The sequence below is a fragment of the Lipophrys pholis genome (assembly GCF_963383615.2).
Source record: "Lipophrys pholis genome assembly, chromosome: 14".
NCBI classification, from domain to species: Eukaryota; Metazoa; Chordata; class Actinopteri; order Blenniiformes; family Blenniidae; genus Lipophrys; species Lipophrys pholis.
Genome location: NC_137633.1, coordinates 11,376,029 through 11,391,207, shown reverse-complemented (window position 1 = coordinate 11,391,207; position 15,179 = coordinate 11,376,029). Strand labels below are relative to the sequence as shown.

Genomic DNA, 15,179 nt, shown 5'->3' with positions numbered 1-15,179 from the left:
AGAATATATATATAACACTTGCGACCCCTCATAAATTGCTTGACAATCCAGTCTTGTAAAAGCTAATTCCACATATTTACATGTAAACTTGAATCATTCCCCACAATCCTAAGTTGGAAAAAGCATTATAGAAGATCTTTCCGTGGTTCCATCCGTCTCATAATTTACTGCCTAAGTTTGGGTCACTCAAACTGATCCCATTTGAATATATGTGAAGGTGGAACAGGGCACCGGCCGAAGACCGATCAAACATACACAGACAGCACAACCACTATCACAAGTACAGGCAATCTATAATCCCCCAATTCACCTCAAACATATGTGTGCGGGCTGAGATGGGAAACGTGAAAAACCCCTGCACATGAAGATTGAAACTCTCCAACCCATATTCAGTTTGTATGTGTGTGTGTGTATATGTATGTATGTGCGTGTGTGTATATATATATATATTTATAAGGATATGTATTTGGTATATATTTTTTGTAATTATACATTTATATAGATATGTATCTATTTATATAGCTTTATTATATAATTTTAAGGATATCTGTGTACAAACTAAAATATAGGTAATAAGGGGTGGGAAATTAAAAAAGTTTGGTACTTCTTCCCACTCCTTTTTCGAACAATGTGCAGTGTTTGATGTATTGGCTCTATGTTTATTTTTACTATTTATTTTAATGTACAAATAGTTACATATTTTTTTTATTCATGTTCGAAATAAATGAATGAATTCATTCATTCATTCAAACAGGAGGCATTCTCCCTCTGGGACACCAGCATGTCCCTAGTGGGCCGCTGTAGTGGCGGAAGTCCCGGTCGGAGAGTTCCCCCCCCCCCCCCCCCCCCCCCTCCTCTCTCTCTCTCTCTCTTTCTCTCTCTCTCTCACTCCCTCCTCCCCCTCCCTCCCTGTGTGCGTCACCGGAGCCCGTACCTGCCCTCTCCCTGCCCCTCCTGCGGTACAAAAGCTCCACGCATGCGAAGTCACGCTCTCTTTTTTTTTTGTGTGTAAGCAAGACGCAAGGTAAGCTTAGCGTACACACTTCAAAAGTTACTATTTCACCACGAGCTTCGAGCTTTGGAACGCGCGCGGCGGCGGCGCGGTGACGCCTGACTGACGGCTGGTGCGCGTCCGCGGCCTCGGTTGTTAATTATTAACTTGGCGGCAGTGAGACGTTGTTCGGCCTGTTAGCATTAGCAGGCAGTCCTGCTGCCTCGTAGCCGGGCCTCGCACTTCTTTAACGGCTGCGAGCCGTGGCACTTCCGGGAGGTTCCGCCGCTGCACGCAGTTTGAGCTTTTTGGGCGCAGCTCCGCGTCCTTCTGCGGCAAATGTCGCATTCCTGCTATAACACACGAGACCGATTCCCCGGGTTTTGTTTTTTTGACTAAATGCGACGTAATAGCTCACATGTTTACGAGTGGCTGGGGGAGTTGGGAATCAGCCTTTGTGAAATGGCTTAACTTGTATTCCTGTAAATATTGAAACGCTGTCGGGGTGGTGGGGGGTTGTTTGTGCATTTACGAGTCAGTGTTCCAATCCGAGTTAATCGTGAGAGATGACGTCTAAACCTGAAATGTCACGACATATGTCCATGATGTGTGAATGAATGGATCCATGTGGTTAAGTTTCTACTTTTGACGGTGTTATATAAGACTTGTTTGAAGCCGCATTTCCATGATGTAATCACGTGCGGTAGCCTCGTTGTTCTTTGAATAATTTCCAAAGCTGAAAGAATACAGTTTTGTTTTTGTTTCTTTTGTACAAGATGTTTTTTATGACGACTACATCTGCTGGCTATAAAGGTCTCTTTACGCCAACTTTCTAGAACATATTGTCGAAGTTTGCTCATTTGTGGCGATGTACATAAGCCAAGTATTTTTGGGGCAGCCGCAACAACAGCTTGCTTCACTTTGGTAAAACATTACGCGTAGGTTTCTACGCACCAGCTGCGTAACCTCACGCCAACCATGAAGTGGACCATCATTGATTAACTAGTTTTTTTGTGAGGCGCTACACGGTGAAGTATACAACCTGAATCGGATCAGAGTCAGCTGACGTTTGAGCCCGAGCTGCCACCGGAAGTGCCACAGTTTGTCTGCCTGCTGCTGCCGCCAGACTTCCTCCCGGAGCCAGTGGGTGCGGGTCGTGCTAACGTGGCTAACGATAACGGAGCGCACTTTTGGAGGCACCCTGTCGGGACCTCGCTCGGCCCCGCTGCCACGTAACATCTCCCGTTAATGGGTTTTCGTTTGGCTCCTGAACCGGAGCGGCGGAACCTTTTTGGTTTGGAGCACTTTGTGGAGCTGCTGAGCTCATAAGGTGGAGGAGAGGATTGCTACTGCGGAGCTGTTAACATCTGCTGAAGGTGTGACGGCTCCAAAGAGATTGACCTGTATGTCAACAAGTTCCTATCATCGTGAGATAATCATAGTAGTAATTGGTTTGTTTATTATCCTGTAATCATCATTAGACCTCTGTTGTGTCACACTGCTCTTGTCTCAGACCTCATGCCAAACTCGATCACATTTTCTTTTTTTTTTTAAAAAAAATTTTTTTAATCGTTTCTCGCAGGAGTCCACCATGGCAGATGAGGATTTCACCAGTGGAGATGCTGGGGCTTCCTTAACCATTCCCCAGCAGTGCTCTGCCTTGAGGAAGAACGGCTTTGTCATGCTTAAAGGGCGTCCCTGCAAGATCGTTGAAATGTCTACCTCCAAAACTGGCAAGCATGGACACGCCAAGGTAAAACCACCCCGTGCATCCCGTGGAATGTAGTGCCCAAGGCATTTTAATGATGCATCCTCGCTGTTTCTCATTTTTTGTTAACAAGTAGCCTTCAACATGGTCCAAAGCTGGATCTCATCCATTGGGGTCTGTTCACAGGTTCACCTCACTGGGCTCGACATCTTTACACAGAAGAAGTATGAAGATATCTGCCCATCCACCCATAACATGGATGTTCCTTCTGTGACAAGGAAAGACTATCAGGTGAATTTGATAATGTACACTGTTTCAGTTTGATATTGAAAACATTTTCTTATACCTTTTTTTTTTTTTTAAAAACGAGAGAAAATGGCTGCTTTCTCAGTTGCTTCAGGGAGTGTGTCGAGCTGAGCTGTGAAAGGATATACAGGTTTTCAACTGGTTGAACAGGTTTCAGCCAGCAGGCGCTTTTCTCTGGAGGCCTCATTTGAAACCAAAGGTATGAAAATCCTAGGGAGGCTTTTTGCTCAAGTTTAGTTACGTTGTCTTAAAGGGGTCATATTAAAGAGCTTTTCAATCGTTTCACATGTGTCTTGTTGGCCCAAAAACCTTCTAGTCAAAGTTTACATGTTCACATGAGCTGCATTCGGAATCTGCCGTGTCTGTGTGAGCTGGACTGGCTCCGCCCTCACATGCCCATCTTGGGAAGAGGAGGAAGTAGTTCCCCCTCGTGGTGCCATGTGCCAGAGCGACACTGGGGGAGGGTCAAAGGGAGGGCCTACTTTGATTGGGATTGGCTAAACCCACCATGACACTATATAGCAGGGGTGTCTAAACTCGGTCCTGGGGGGGGCCGGTGTCCTTAATGTTTTAGTTCTCTCCCTGCTTAAGCATACCTGAATCTCATGATGATGTCATCACCAAGGTTGTGAAAAAGCCCATTAACAATTGCAATCAGGTGTGCTGCAACTGGGACAGAGCTAGACCCTGCAGGACGCCAGCCCTCCAGGACCCAGTCTGGACACCCCTGCTATATAGGGTTTGATTTCTGATTGGCTTGTTGGAGCACAGTTTAGGAATCGAAACAAGCCAGGGAGAGAGGTGGCAGATTTTCTGGCCACTTTTGGGGCGTCATTCCAGGTGTGGGGATGAATATTCCTGTTGGAAAACCATTAAAGTGAATTTTATGTAATATGACCCCTTTTTTATATGTATTCTGCAAGGCAAAGGGGGACTTGTGAAGCACAGTTGTTGATACTGTGTCCATCCCTTTTTTGATGTCTTGTACTGTAATTGGCTCCTGGCTGTGTTTTTGTCACATTTTGCCGAGTCGAACTCCAAGTAATGTTGGTATTTTTCGGGCATTAAACACTGCAGGTCCTGCTCTCGGCTACGCTCCCGTTGAATCACTACACGTCTCTGTTGTTTACTACTGATGTAGCACGCCTCATAAGTCATTGTTACAAGACAAAACCACGGTTTAGTAACGTGGCCTGCTTGCAGGAAAGTAATGGTAATCTAATTGTCTTTTCTAATTGTTCCCTATTTTTCTTAACTGGTGTGGTCACAATCCTCTTTTTTTTTTTTTTTGTTCTTTGCTTGATCACGCCTGCAGGTAATTGATATCACAGATGGCTTCTTGAGCCTCTTGGATGAAGGTGGAGAAGTCAGAGAAGACCTGAAACTGCCAGAAGGCGACATCGGCAAAGAAATTGAGAAAAGGGTTTCAAACGGAGAATCCTTCGTGGTGAGTTCTGCGAAATGCGTGAGGCAGGAATTAAGGAATCGTTTCATGAACTGTGGGTCACTGATGATGTGACTTATTATCCTGCTTTGTCATTTATCTTCCAGGGGAAAAAAAACCCCCAACTTAACTGTCTTAGATTTGCTTGTTAATCAAATAAACGCATGCAATGTTAGCCATCTACTTTTTCTAATGGTGGATCTGCAGTTCCTGACTTCCTACTTGTTGTATTTAGAAATCATCTTGGAAACTGGTGTTAAAAGGGCGTGGATCCAAATATGGGTGTTGAGTTGACAAACCCCTGCCCAAAAGTGAAGAAAGTTCTGTGGATACACTCGTTTTCTGTGTCGTGTAAATGGGCCTTAATGTTAATAACGTATTCTTCTCTACATGTGTGGTTTCATTACACAAACATACGGCACCCACTAGTGGCCGTACATGAAAACTACATTGTTTTCAGTGTCTTTGTGGAAAATGACATTGTTTTCAAATTGTTGCTGCGTAAACAAGACTTGGAACCTGTCGGATAGAACTCCTCATACTGCATCTAGAGTTAAAAACAAGCTTTGGGCACTTTTTACAGTTTTTCATTAAAAGTCACTTAGCTAAGCCCATTACCCAGGATAATGTAGATGGTTTAATCTAAATGTTGTTTGCTTTCCTCCTCTAGGTTTCGGTCTTGAGCGCTATGAATGAAGAGCATGTAATTGGCACCAAGACCATAAATGCTTGAATTCAGGACAACGCTGTCGACCTCACATTCCTATCCTTCATCATGGTATTGAAGCCTCACCAAAGCGACAGGCCTTCACCCTCCACTTCCTCCCGTTTCCCTGCTGCCTGCTGAAGTTCCGAGGTCGAACTTGGAAGGCTTCAATTGTAACTTGATTGTCCGACAGGCTTTGTCTTCAATCGATGAAGTTATCCATCTGAAGCCACCGCTGTTTAATTTTGCAAAGGGAATGATTTTTTTTTTATCTATTCTTGGAATTACTGTCAATATTCCAGCAATTCATACCATTCCTGTCAGATTAGAGGGTGCCTTTTTTCTTTTTTCCTAGTCTGTATTGCATTTAAATTCACTTTTTTTTTTTTTTTTTTTCCTTCAAATCAAACATGGATATTTTGGGTTGCTGTGAACATGTGAGGTTTAACAACTCGGATGCTGTACCCAACTCGAAATCTCTCTCAAATCTTCGCTCATCGACATCATTGCATCTCAGGCAGGTTCCATCTCTGTTTTGTACTCTGATCAGAGAATTAAAAAAAAATTCCCTGCAAGAACAGTCACATTTTTACTTTCACTGGTCACAACATTAGGTACACCTTCAGAACTGCCTTTATTCATCCTAGCTTTGATTTAGAAAGGTGCTGGAAACATTCCTCAGAAGTTTATTCCATGTTGACGTCGGTACTAAACGGCCCAGAAAATATCCAATATCATCACTGGTCCACCAACCTAATCTGGTGAGTCCCTGTGTTTGTAGATCGTCTCCAATAGTGTAATTCCAAATGACATCACGGAATTTAAGATTCATTCATTTATCAGACAACGTGTTTTGTGTGTTTGTGTTTGAGCCATTCGAATTGTAATCCTCTTTTTCCTGCTCCCTATCATCTTTACTGACATGCACTGCTGTAACTCAGGATGTCACATGTTTTAGATTTGGAGATTACCGCGATTGTAACGCGTTACCTTTTCTCTCTGTTATCGCCAACCGCAATGTCACATCCTAAGTGTCTTAAACAAATTTCTAATACACTTTAACTTTCATCTGGTCGTCTTTGTCTAAAAACATTGATTAGAATCCTATTCATCAAGTAGAGGGAAGAAGGTGTACATAACTTTGTGGCCAGTGACTCTTATAGATCCATATGTGCACTTCGATTGGCTTTAATTCACACTTTAGCAGCTCTAAATGAATGTAAACAAACATTATATAGACTGCGTTTAAATACAGATATAGCCAGGTCTTCAAATTGGCCTTTAACAGCAGGAATCTACTTTCTGTAGTCATGAAGCCAAACAGGGATGGTTGGATGGGGACTTTTTTTTTTTTTTCTTTTCCTCTCTCTCCTCTTCTATGCTAGGAAACTTTCACTCGAGGCCTTTACAAGCTGACAGGTGTGTAGAACATGACTTTAAACAAACAAGACACTAGAGCGCCCCCCCCCCACAGCCGCCGGGTCATCACTGTGGGCCCCTGAGCACCGCGATGGCAGCTCACCACTCCTAGTCTCTAGGAAGGGTCAAAACATCTCCATGTGGGATTATTAAAGTGTTAATCTCTTGACTCATTCACGCTTGGTCCCAAAAAGAAAATTCTTGTTTGGTTGTGTTAATCACCACAAACTTTGTTCAATTAGTGGCTCGGTAAGATTACAGAATGATTTGAAGAAACGAGAAACCACTTTATGGTCGAGTTCAGACTCAAAGGGCTGTTTTTTTCTTTTTTGAAAACTATAATGCGTTACTCTCTACATTTACACTAACTATTGTGAGACGTAAGGTAGTGGCAGGACATTGCAATGCGTTTCCCAGTTCTACTGTTTTGCAGTGGCTGGAGGACCTGCAATGTAAACACGGCCAGGTAGTTCTCTCCCCCCCACCTTATTGTAAAATATAAGCTGAATGGCATGTTCGTAGTCTGTTAAGCAATATATATTTGAAACACTGTAAAGTGAGGTTTTTCTTTCCCTGTCCTCTTCGTTGTCTCTCATCGGACCATTTGAGCTGCGCGTTGACGTCCGTCTGTCAGGAGTGGATGTGTCGGGAAGTATTACAGCAGCCTGTTGTGTAGCTGTGGTAATTTACGTATTAATGGTTGTCTCGGATCAAGTTTTCCTTTTTGAAATAATTTTCTGCTACAAGTATGCAATACAGTCAGGTCACGAGCCTGCGCTTTTATAAACCCGCGCGGTCCACGTTCAGCATATAGCAAGCTTCAGTCGTGGAAATCTACCAGTCCATCAAGCCAATGATGGTATTTATGACATTAGGTGTTAAAAATAATTCAGTTTTGTGCATCGATTGGAAGGTAGACTTTTTAGCTTTATCAGCAGCCATTGTGTAATATTTATTTCCCCCAAATTTCATTCCACCTGAAAGTGTTTTTTTTTTTTTTTTTTTCGCCTTTATTGCTCACCGTGCTATTCTCAAGCATGGGTGACATTTAAACGGTGACATGATACTTTTCCCCCTTCTCTGGTACATAAACGGCAGCGTTCCGAATTGCATCAAGGGTGGAAGCCATGCTGGTGGTGTTGGTTTACTACTTGTACATCCATACAAATTCTTTTCTTCAATTGGGTCGATTTAAAAAAAAAAAAAAAAGAGCCCGCAAGCAAATGATTGCTCTAAAAGCGGCAGCCTGTTCCAACCCCGTGTTGCATCGCTATATGCATGCGTCACCCATTCCACTATGGCAGCACTCATGTTATTCTCGAGAGCAATAAGCCAAAGAATGTGTAGAAGAAATTGCTTGTGCAGATGCTATTTTGGAAAAGTAAACAAAACTGTTAAAGTAGCGCGCCCTCCCTTTTTGTGATGAATGGATCTTGCTTGTAAAATACAACCATGTTGGCTAGATTTCCATAACTTCCCTGTCGGTTGTGCAAATTAACTTCGAGGACGTGACGTGTCTGTGCTCAGTTGTCTCCCATATCATCATCGCCACAGCTGGAACAGGAGAGGAGTCTTCCTGAAGCCATATCGGTTCCCCCGTGAAATGGTGTCTCGAGAGACTTTGTTTTCATTCATCCTTCCCTTGTAATGTTTTTGAGCGACTCCGGCTTCTAATATGTAGCACTAATTATCTCCACGTCGATGAACCTCGACCGTTCTTAAAAGATGTCTCTCGGCTGGAGACGGAACTGATCTCCAATTCCATTTGAGAAAATGTTTACACTGTAAGGCCCTGCCCGGCCCCCCCCCCCCAAATTCAGTGGTCGGTGTCATGAGGGCAGTTTTTCTCAGGGCTCTAAACTTGAGTGTTAAATGTGTTACTTGTGTCATCAGTGAGAGTAATGACTGAGATCACTAGCATGTTTTATTACAATCCATCGCTCTCACACCTAAACCATACCGGTGTTGGAATATGTTACATTTTTAGATTTTTTTTAAACATTTTTTTCCTTTTCAGATCTCTTGACACTCAATTTTTTTTTTTAAAAATTGGGGCGACTTCATTTCTCTTATAGAAAACTGGTTTCTTTATATATTTGGAGCGCAGGTATCAAAGTAGGAAATGAGTCGATCACACAGTCTTGTGTTCTGTATGTCCCTGTGTGTGCTGGAAAGTGGTTTTAGGGCATTTTCCAGCTTTACTATGGTTTCTTTGCTCCTTCACTATGTCCGGGGAGAAATCCTCTGGAACATATGACTTCACGGGCTTTTAATTCCTACTCTAATGTATGGCTGCTGTCTATAAAAAAAAAAAAAAAAAAAAAATCCATTCTTGTTTTTGTTGTATTTACAGAATAAAGTTAATTCAGATGTTTCCGGCTACAAGGAAATGCAACAGCTGTTCTCATTTCCAAACTGGCAAACACTTCATTGTAATTAATTACAATAAAGTACTTTGTCTTTGTTGTCCAGTGTAATAAGACTGTTGAGCACAAGAGTCACTTGTCATGCAAAATGTTATGAGTGGCCCAAACCAAGTCTTATCAGGAGCTTTGCACACTGTATTTAAGCATATACCGTTTTAAACTAGTGCTTTTAGCCTAAACAAAGGGCTGGCAATGTAAATGTACCCATTGTGGAATAATTAAAGACTTATCTACTCTCAATACCTTTATTGAAATTAATGATGTTGGTGTCATGGTAGTATTAACCAGTACTTCGGAATATGGGCGGTGGAAAGGTTTACTCAAGCAAAGACATTAAAATAAAATAAAATGTTTAAGAGTCCAATATAGAGAAGACTTGAAGGGTCATCCTTTCATATAATGGATATTACCTTTCTGTGAGACAAGGAAACACTAAATATTCAAATACAATCCTAAGAAAAAAACCAACCACATGGTCTCAGGTGGTGGAGGTAGAAAGAAAATCAATCCAGAAGAAACTTGACCAGAATGGGTGTGTAAAGAAAATATTTGGTCTGTTTTCAGCCAGCCAATAGTCACATCACCATACAGGATATTTTCATGTGAGGAAAATTCGACCGCTCACTTTTGACATTCACATAAAAAAAGAAAAAAACACAAATCTCAAAAAATAGTCAAAGATGAACATTAACTTTTCAAAAAATGAGAAAATACAAGGTGAGTACTATTTGTTGGGGGGATTAAACCTGCCTTTTCTGGATTTAAAGTAAGAGGGGGAATATACCTGCTTGACACACTGCTAATTTTGTAAGAGTCCACAATTGGAAGTATTGAAGAGTTCTCTAATTTTTATAGTAGGTTCCCTTCAATTGTGAGAGACATAATCTTAAAAAGAATTAATCCGGAAAATCACATTGGATGATTTTTTTTCCCCAAGTAACCATTCTGCATTATATTCCTAGTATATGATCACCTACCAACTTTCTGTCACGTACATGTTACTGTGTCTTTAAGAAGTCCTCCCTCCTATATTCTCCGCTCATTACCTGTATTAAATGCACCTGTTTGGACTGGGCGCACCTGTCCAATCAGCTCCAAGCTCTCCACCGTGGCCGTGACCAAAGAGTTGCATCAGGACACCGGAACAGAACTGTAGACCTGCACAAAGCCTGGATGGGCCACACAATGGGGCAAGAAGCGTGGTGAGAAGGCGACAACTGTTGCTGCAATTATTAGATAATTGTAGATTTTTTATTAAATATTTTTACATTCTCCATCTGATATGATAAATATTACAGACCTCTCCATTCTTTGTAAGTGGGAAAACATTCCCCAACGTATTCCTGCAAATGACACACCTGTAACATGTATTATGGCTTTTAATGACGCTATAAAACACTTAATGTTTAGAATCTGTTACGCCCCATTTTGTTCTTCAGTGGGAATCACACTTGATACAAATGACCTGTACTTTTAGTGACAAGAGAAAATCTTCCATGAACCTACATGTGCTGCTCAGTAGATGTCAGTAAAGTCTTGCTTTTGGTGTCTGAACTTTACAGGTTGTTCTCGGGTCGTCTCCTTGTGGGATTCAAAACGATCTAAATCTGCAAATAGTTAGCGTCTTTTTTTGTGTGTGTCCACCTTTTGTGTCATTGAAAACAAAAAAAGAAACACTGATCAGAATCCACAGTCACTGTATTTCTTGCACTGCAAATGTACACCAACAAGACAAGTGTACTCAATTATTTTACCCTTGTACTGATAAATCACGCTGGAGATCTTGTCCATGGTGAATCTACCACTTGGTTGATGGACAGGACACAGTTCTTTCATAGAACAGAGGCCGTAAATAATCAACGTTTTGCTTGTTAACCAAAATCTGCTTTGTCCTTTCTTACACATTGTACACCAGATTCATATTGGATTGTGTGCTTTTGAAGGTATTAACCAATCAGAGGGATTTACGCACACACGCACACACACACACACACACACACACACAACCTTAGCATGTGGAATCACCAACAGCCCGTACATACAAACCCAGTCAGACTCTGTTTCCGTACCAAGAGTCTTCCAGTGTGAGAAAGTTTTCCTGAGATATGTGGAACTCTTTCAAGGCTCACGTGGCCGAGCGGAGCGGGGATTGTGGAAGGAGTTGGTTGAGGTTTTGTAGATCATTCCACAGCGCTCCAAACCTGTTTGTCCAGACAGAGTAGAGCTGGATTCAAGAGTGATTTCTGGGGGGGGGATGAACTGGTTTGATAAAGATTCAGGGTAGAGGACTTGTCTGGTAAGCCGGGGGGAACACACACCCACACACACACACGGGAAGCGTCAAGTGTAGACAGGACCGCTATGTAACTAGAGGACCTATTTCTCAAAACAGCTTGAGATGGGGAGAGGAGAGATCAAAGCATTAGTGCTGAAGTGTGTGTGCTTTTAGTTGTTCACTTTAAGTGAAGAACGGACTCAAGAATGTGCTGTTTAAATACACACCAGCGCGCATAAATCATCAGAACCGATTTGTAGTTCAATGCGCTGCTAGTGGTGTCAACAAATTCGAGTTGAACTGATGAAAGGAACTTTTTACATTGTGTGGGTAGTTAATACAAGTATGAACTTTTTTTAAGGGATAGGGGGAAAATAAGCCTTGGCCTTCAGCCTAGACCCAGTTCAGCTACAGACATCGTTAAAAAGAAAAGAGAAGAAAACTATAAACTCAATGCACAAAATTTTACTTTTGCACTGTAACCTAAATAAACCATTCATTCATTCACTCAGAGAGATTCAACAAGTCAATAAGTATTTTGAATCACAGTGGCTTTGCCCATGTTTCATTGGACTCAGTGATGCAGAGACACATTGGTTTCAAGTGCACATAGAACAAATCCTCAGCTCAGTGTTTGCCAGTGTTTATGAACATTTACAAATAGATGATGATGAGAGGCTGCTGCACAGCAGGTGGGCTGTCTGTTGTTACTCATTGCCAAAACAACATTTGTTCACAGACCCAGAGGATGCATCATAACGATGTTGAAGGTGATAGCGCTTTAAATAATTTGCTTAAATGGTGAACCATGTTCAGAAAAAAGGCTTTGAGCTGATTCCTAAAAATACCAGTGGGGAGACCCTATCTGAACCTTCCTGGCTCGTAGCTGTAGGTCGACATGTATTCAGCGTTGAAATGTTAGCTCGGTGAATCTGGGACACGGTGCTCTGCCGTCTCGGCGTGAGACTTTGCACATTTGTAAGGGTCCGTGATTGAGACCAGAAGGCCAGGGGAGTGTTCTCGCTTCAGAAATAGTTACGCTAACAAATGCATTCATTTGAGAGTTGGGCTCACAGCACGAACTTTCTATTTTAGCTGACAACATTCTGAACAGTCGCACTGCTGTGAAGGCCCCTCCGTCTTTGAAAGGCACAACCCTCAAAGGAAGTAACCCTCCGTGACCTTTCAGAAGTAAAAAACGTGTCGGTGGCGTTTCAGTAAGAACAAAAGACGTCTTCTTTGTGTCCCGCCTCGTCTGTGGAGCCATTTTAATGATTGTACAGTGACGTGACATGAGTAACAGAACATGCTGCCCTCAAAGAAGTTGGGAAAAGCAAAATGACTCACGGTTCCAGCTGTTCTTTTTCTACAACAGACTGAGAAGTTAGGATCGCCTACATAACTTGTATGATGCTACGTTGTGACATACCGACTGATTCAGAATAATGTTTTACTCACTCAAATAGGTGCCAAGTAATTTCAATTAAAAATAATGGAGAGAATGTTTTAAAAGAACTGCTAAATGAAAAGTAATGCTTGTGGACAACACGCATCCGTACGTCATTCATCCATTTCAGGGCCATGGGGGGAGGGTTCTGGACTCATTCCCAGCAGACTCTAGACAAAGGCAGGGTGCATCATGGACAGGCCACCAGGTCATAGCAGGTTAAACACACAAATGAACTAAAACGCATGTTTAGACCGGAGGAGGAAGCGTGCACACATGGAGAACATGCAAACTTCCCAACAGAAAGTTCCCCAAGTTCAGCAGTGAACCATGGTAGTATAAACCCAACAAAAGGAAAAAAAAGTAAGTCGCAATATAGCAAGTTTGAAAAACAAAAAGCGGCCAAGAGGATTTTCAGCCTCTCTGTGGAGCTTCTGTTTTTCTGCCCCGTCTTTTTGATTGAATGGAGTTTGAGCCTCCAGTCGAGCTCTGGGTAAATGCAGCGTGTTGTTTCTGGCCACCTGCTCCCCCTCTGGCACTGCTTTGAACTTGTGTGTGTGTGTGTGTGTGTGTGTGTGTGTGTGTGTGTGTGTGTGTGTGTGTGTGTGTGTGTGTGTGTGTGTGTGTGTGTGTGTGTGTGTGTGTGTGTGTGTGTGTGTGTGTGTGTGTGTGTGTGTGTGTGTGTGTGTGTGTGTGTGTGTGGACGACGACGACGACCTGCGATTGTATGCGTGTATATTTGTAAGGGCAGTTAGCAGACTAGTAGTTGGAATGTTGAAAGGCCGTGTCCAACATCTGGAGGTTGACTCCAGCAGGACCGTAGAGAAGAGCCGGTGGGTCGGGCTCAGCGTGATTCAAACCAGATGAGGAGCGCTTCTCATGGCCGAGGAATGAAAACACTACCGTTTGTAATTCATCCGAAATTTATTCTACATCAGATTATTTTCATTTTGGTGCTCGGTGTACTTTAGTACATGAGTGAATATTTCAGAATCATGTCATGATCAAGATTGTTTTTAGATCGTCCCGCAGCAGTTACTCACGTGGCTTTTTGTAAATCCAGGCACCTTTTTGCTGATTGAAGTGTGCATTGTGGAGACGTAATACAAACATGGTTCGGTGGCAAAACTTCCATCTTCGATCCTGTTTTATTCTGTTTGGGGCTGTAAACAAAGTACAGTCTGGACTGAGAACCACACACACTCCCACCGACGGACGATTTAGGGTCATGCATGTTTAGTGACTCGAGAAGGAAACCAGAGAAAACCCTCGCAGGCACATCGAGAACATCCAACGTCCACACAGTAAGGCCCAGCGCGGATTTAAACCCACATTTTCACTATAAGAGATGAGCGCTTATGACAACACCACCGTGTGGCCTGCGGTTAAACAGGCATCTGCAGATGTACTACTTTTTAAATGCATTAAATGTATTTTTCTAATACAGTCCATTCTGCACACTAACAAATATAAATGGAGGGGCCACTTGTTCCTTGTGGTTTTCTTCAATCTATCTTGAGAGTGAGGTTACCAGTTAGTGTCCTCACGTCTCGTGAAGGAAACTAAAAATGCTGAGTTGCACAACTGTGACTCAAAACTTTCTTAGCAGTCAGCAGCCTTTTTCCTGAAATATTTCTATTTATGTTATTAGTCATGAATTCACAAAGACAGATGTTGATAAAGGGCCGTATGGAAGTTGCTGAGAATTGCAAAGGCGACGCTATCATACCAACAAACATGTGTCTGACTCCTCTTCTCCCACTCTTATCAATTTCCAGAACACTGCTGGACTCACCCGCCAGCTGCTGACTGAGTATATTACATAGGGGAATGAAAAAACTTGTGTGTTTGTTTCAGCGGTGATGAGGGGGAAGTCTTTTCTGTCAGTATGTTTGAGGGGCTGTTGACAATGTTACTGTTGCGGAGTCCCAAGTTTGGGATAGAAATTTGCATGCATCTGTTGTGGAGGTGTGTGGGTATACTGACGGAGGGAGAGAAACACTGGAAAGAGTAATGAATACAGAAAAGTAGTTAATATGGAAAATGTGTTTTTTGGCTTCGCAACTACCCTCCAGCATTGACGTGGCGAGATGAGATGAAGTTTAAGATGCATTTCACATTTGAGCCAAAAATAAAATGAATTCTGTGTCCTTAAAATACTTCCAGTTCCACCTCGGGTGTGACTGTGAGAACGAACACGGCTCACTGTGCCCGGAAAACAATCTCAAGGACACACAGAGAGTCTCTCTGTCGACGTGTTGTTTTTCTGATGAAGTCCCCATTTTCTCCAGGTTGTTTATGAAACAGCTCACTCCTGTTTTGTCTCACCTCAGAGGAGAGTGCGATGAGAATTTGGGTATGGCGCTGATGCAGATGTCCTATCTCTCTCTCTGGAAGTGACTATAATAGTGACTAACACTGTGCAGTCCTCCCACCTTAGATAATCATCATGTGTGG

At 42.5% G+C, this 15,179-nt stretch overlaps 1 protein-coding gene across 1 annotated transcript; it reads left to right on the top strand.

Annotated features, from left to right (window-relative positions):
- The first annotated feature begins 860 nt into the window (after positions 1–860).
- eif5a2 (eukaryotic translation initiation factor 5A2) lies at positions 861–8,950 on the top strand. The gene is made up of 5 exons (XM_080479635.1): positions 861–1,024; positions 2,574–2,744; positions 2,886–2,990; positions 4,321–4,452; positions 5,120–8,950. The coding sequence occupies exons 2-5, from the start codon at positions 2,583–2,585 to the stop codon at positions 5,180–5,182; spliced, it is 462 nt and encodes a 153-aa protein (XP_080335761.1). The 5' UTR covers positions 861–1,024; positions 2,574–2,582; the 3' UTR covers positions 5,183–8,950.
- The last annotated feature ends 6,229 nt before the right edge of the window (positions 8,951–15,179 follow it).

Bases quoted from the DNA above. Each gene is read 5' to 3' on its own strand.
- eif5a2 (XM_080479635.1), top strand. From the start codon at position 2,583: ATGGCAGATGAGGATTTCACCAGTGGAGATGCTGGGGCTTCCTTAACC. The intron at 2,745-2,885 runs GTAAAACCACCC...GTCTGTTCACAG, and splicing joins GCAAGCATGGACACGCCAAG to GTTCACCTCACTGGGCTCGA. The intron at 2,991-4,320 runs GTGAATTTGATA...TCACGCCTGCAG, and splicing joins TGACAAGGAAAGACTATCAG to GTAATTGATATCACAGATGG.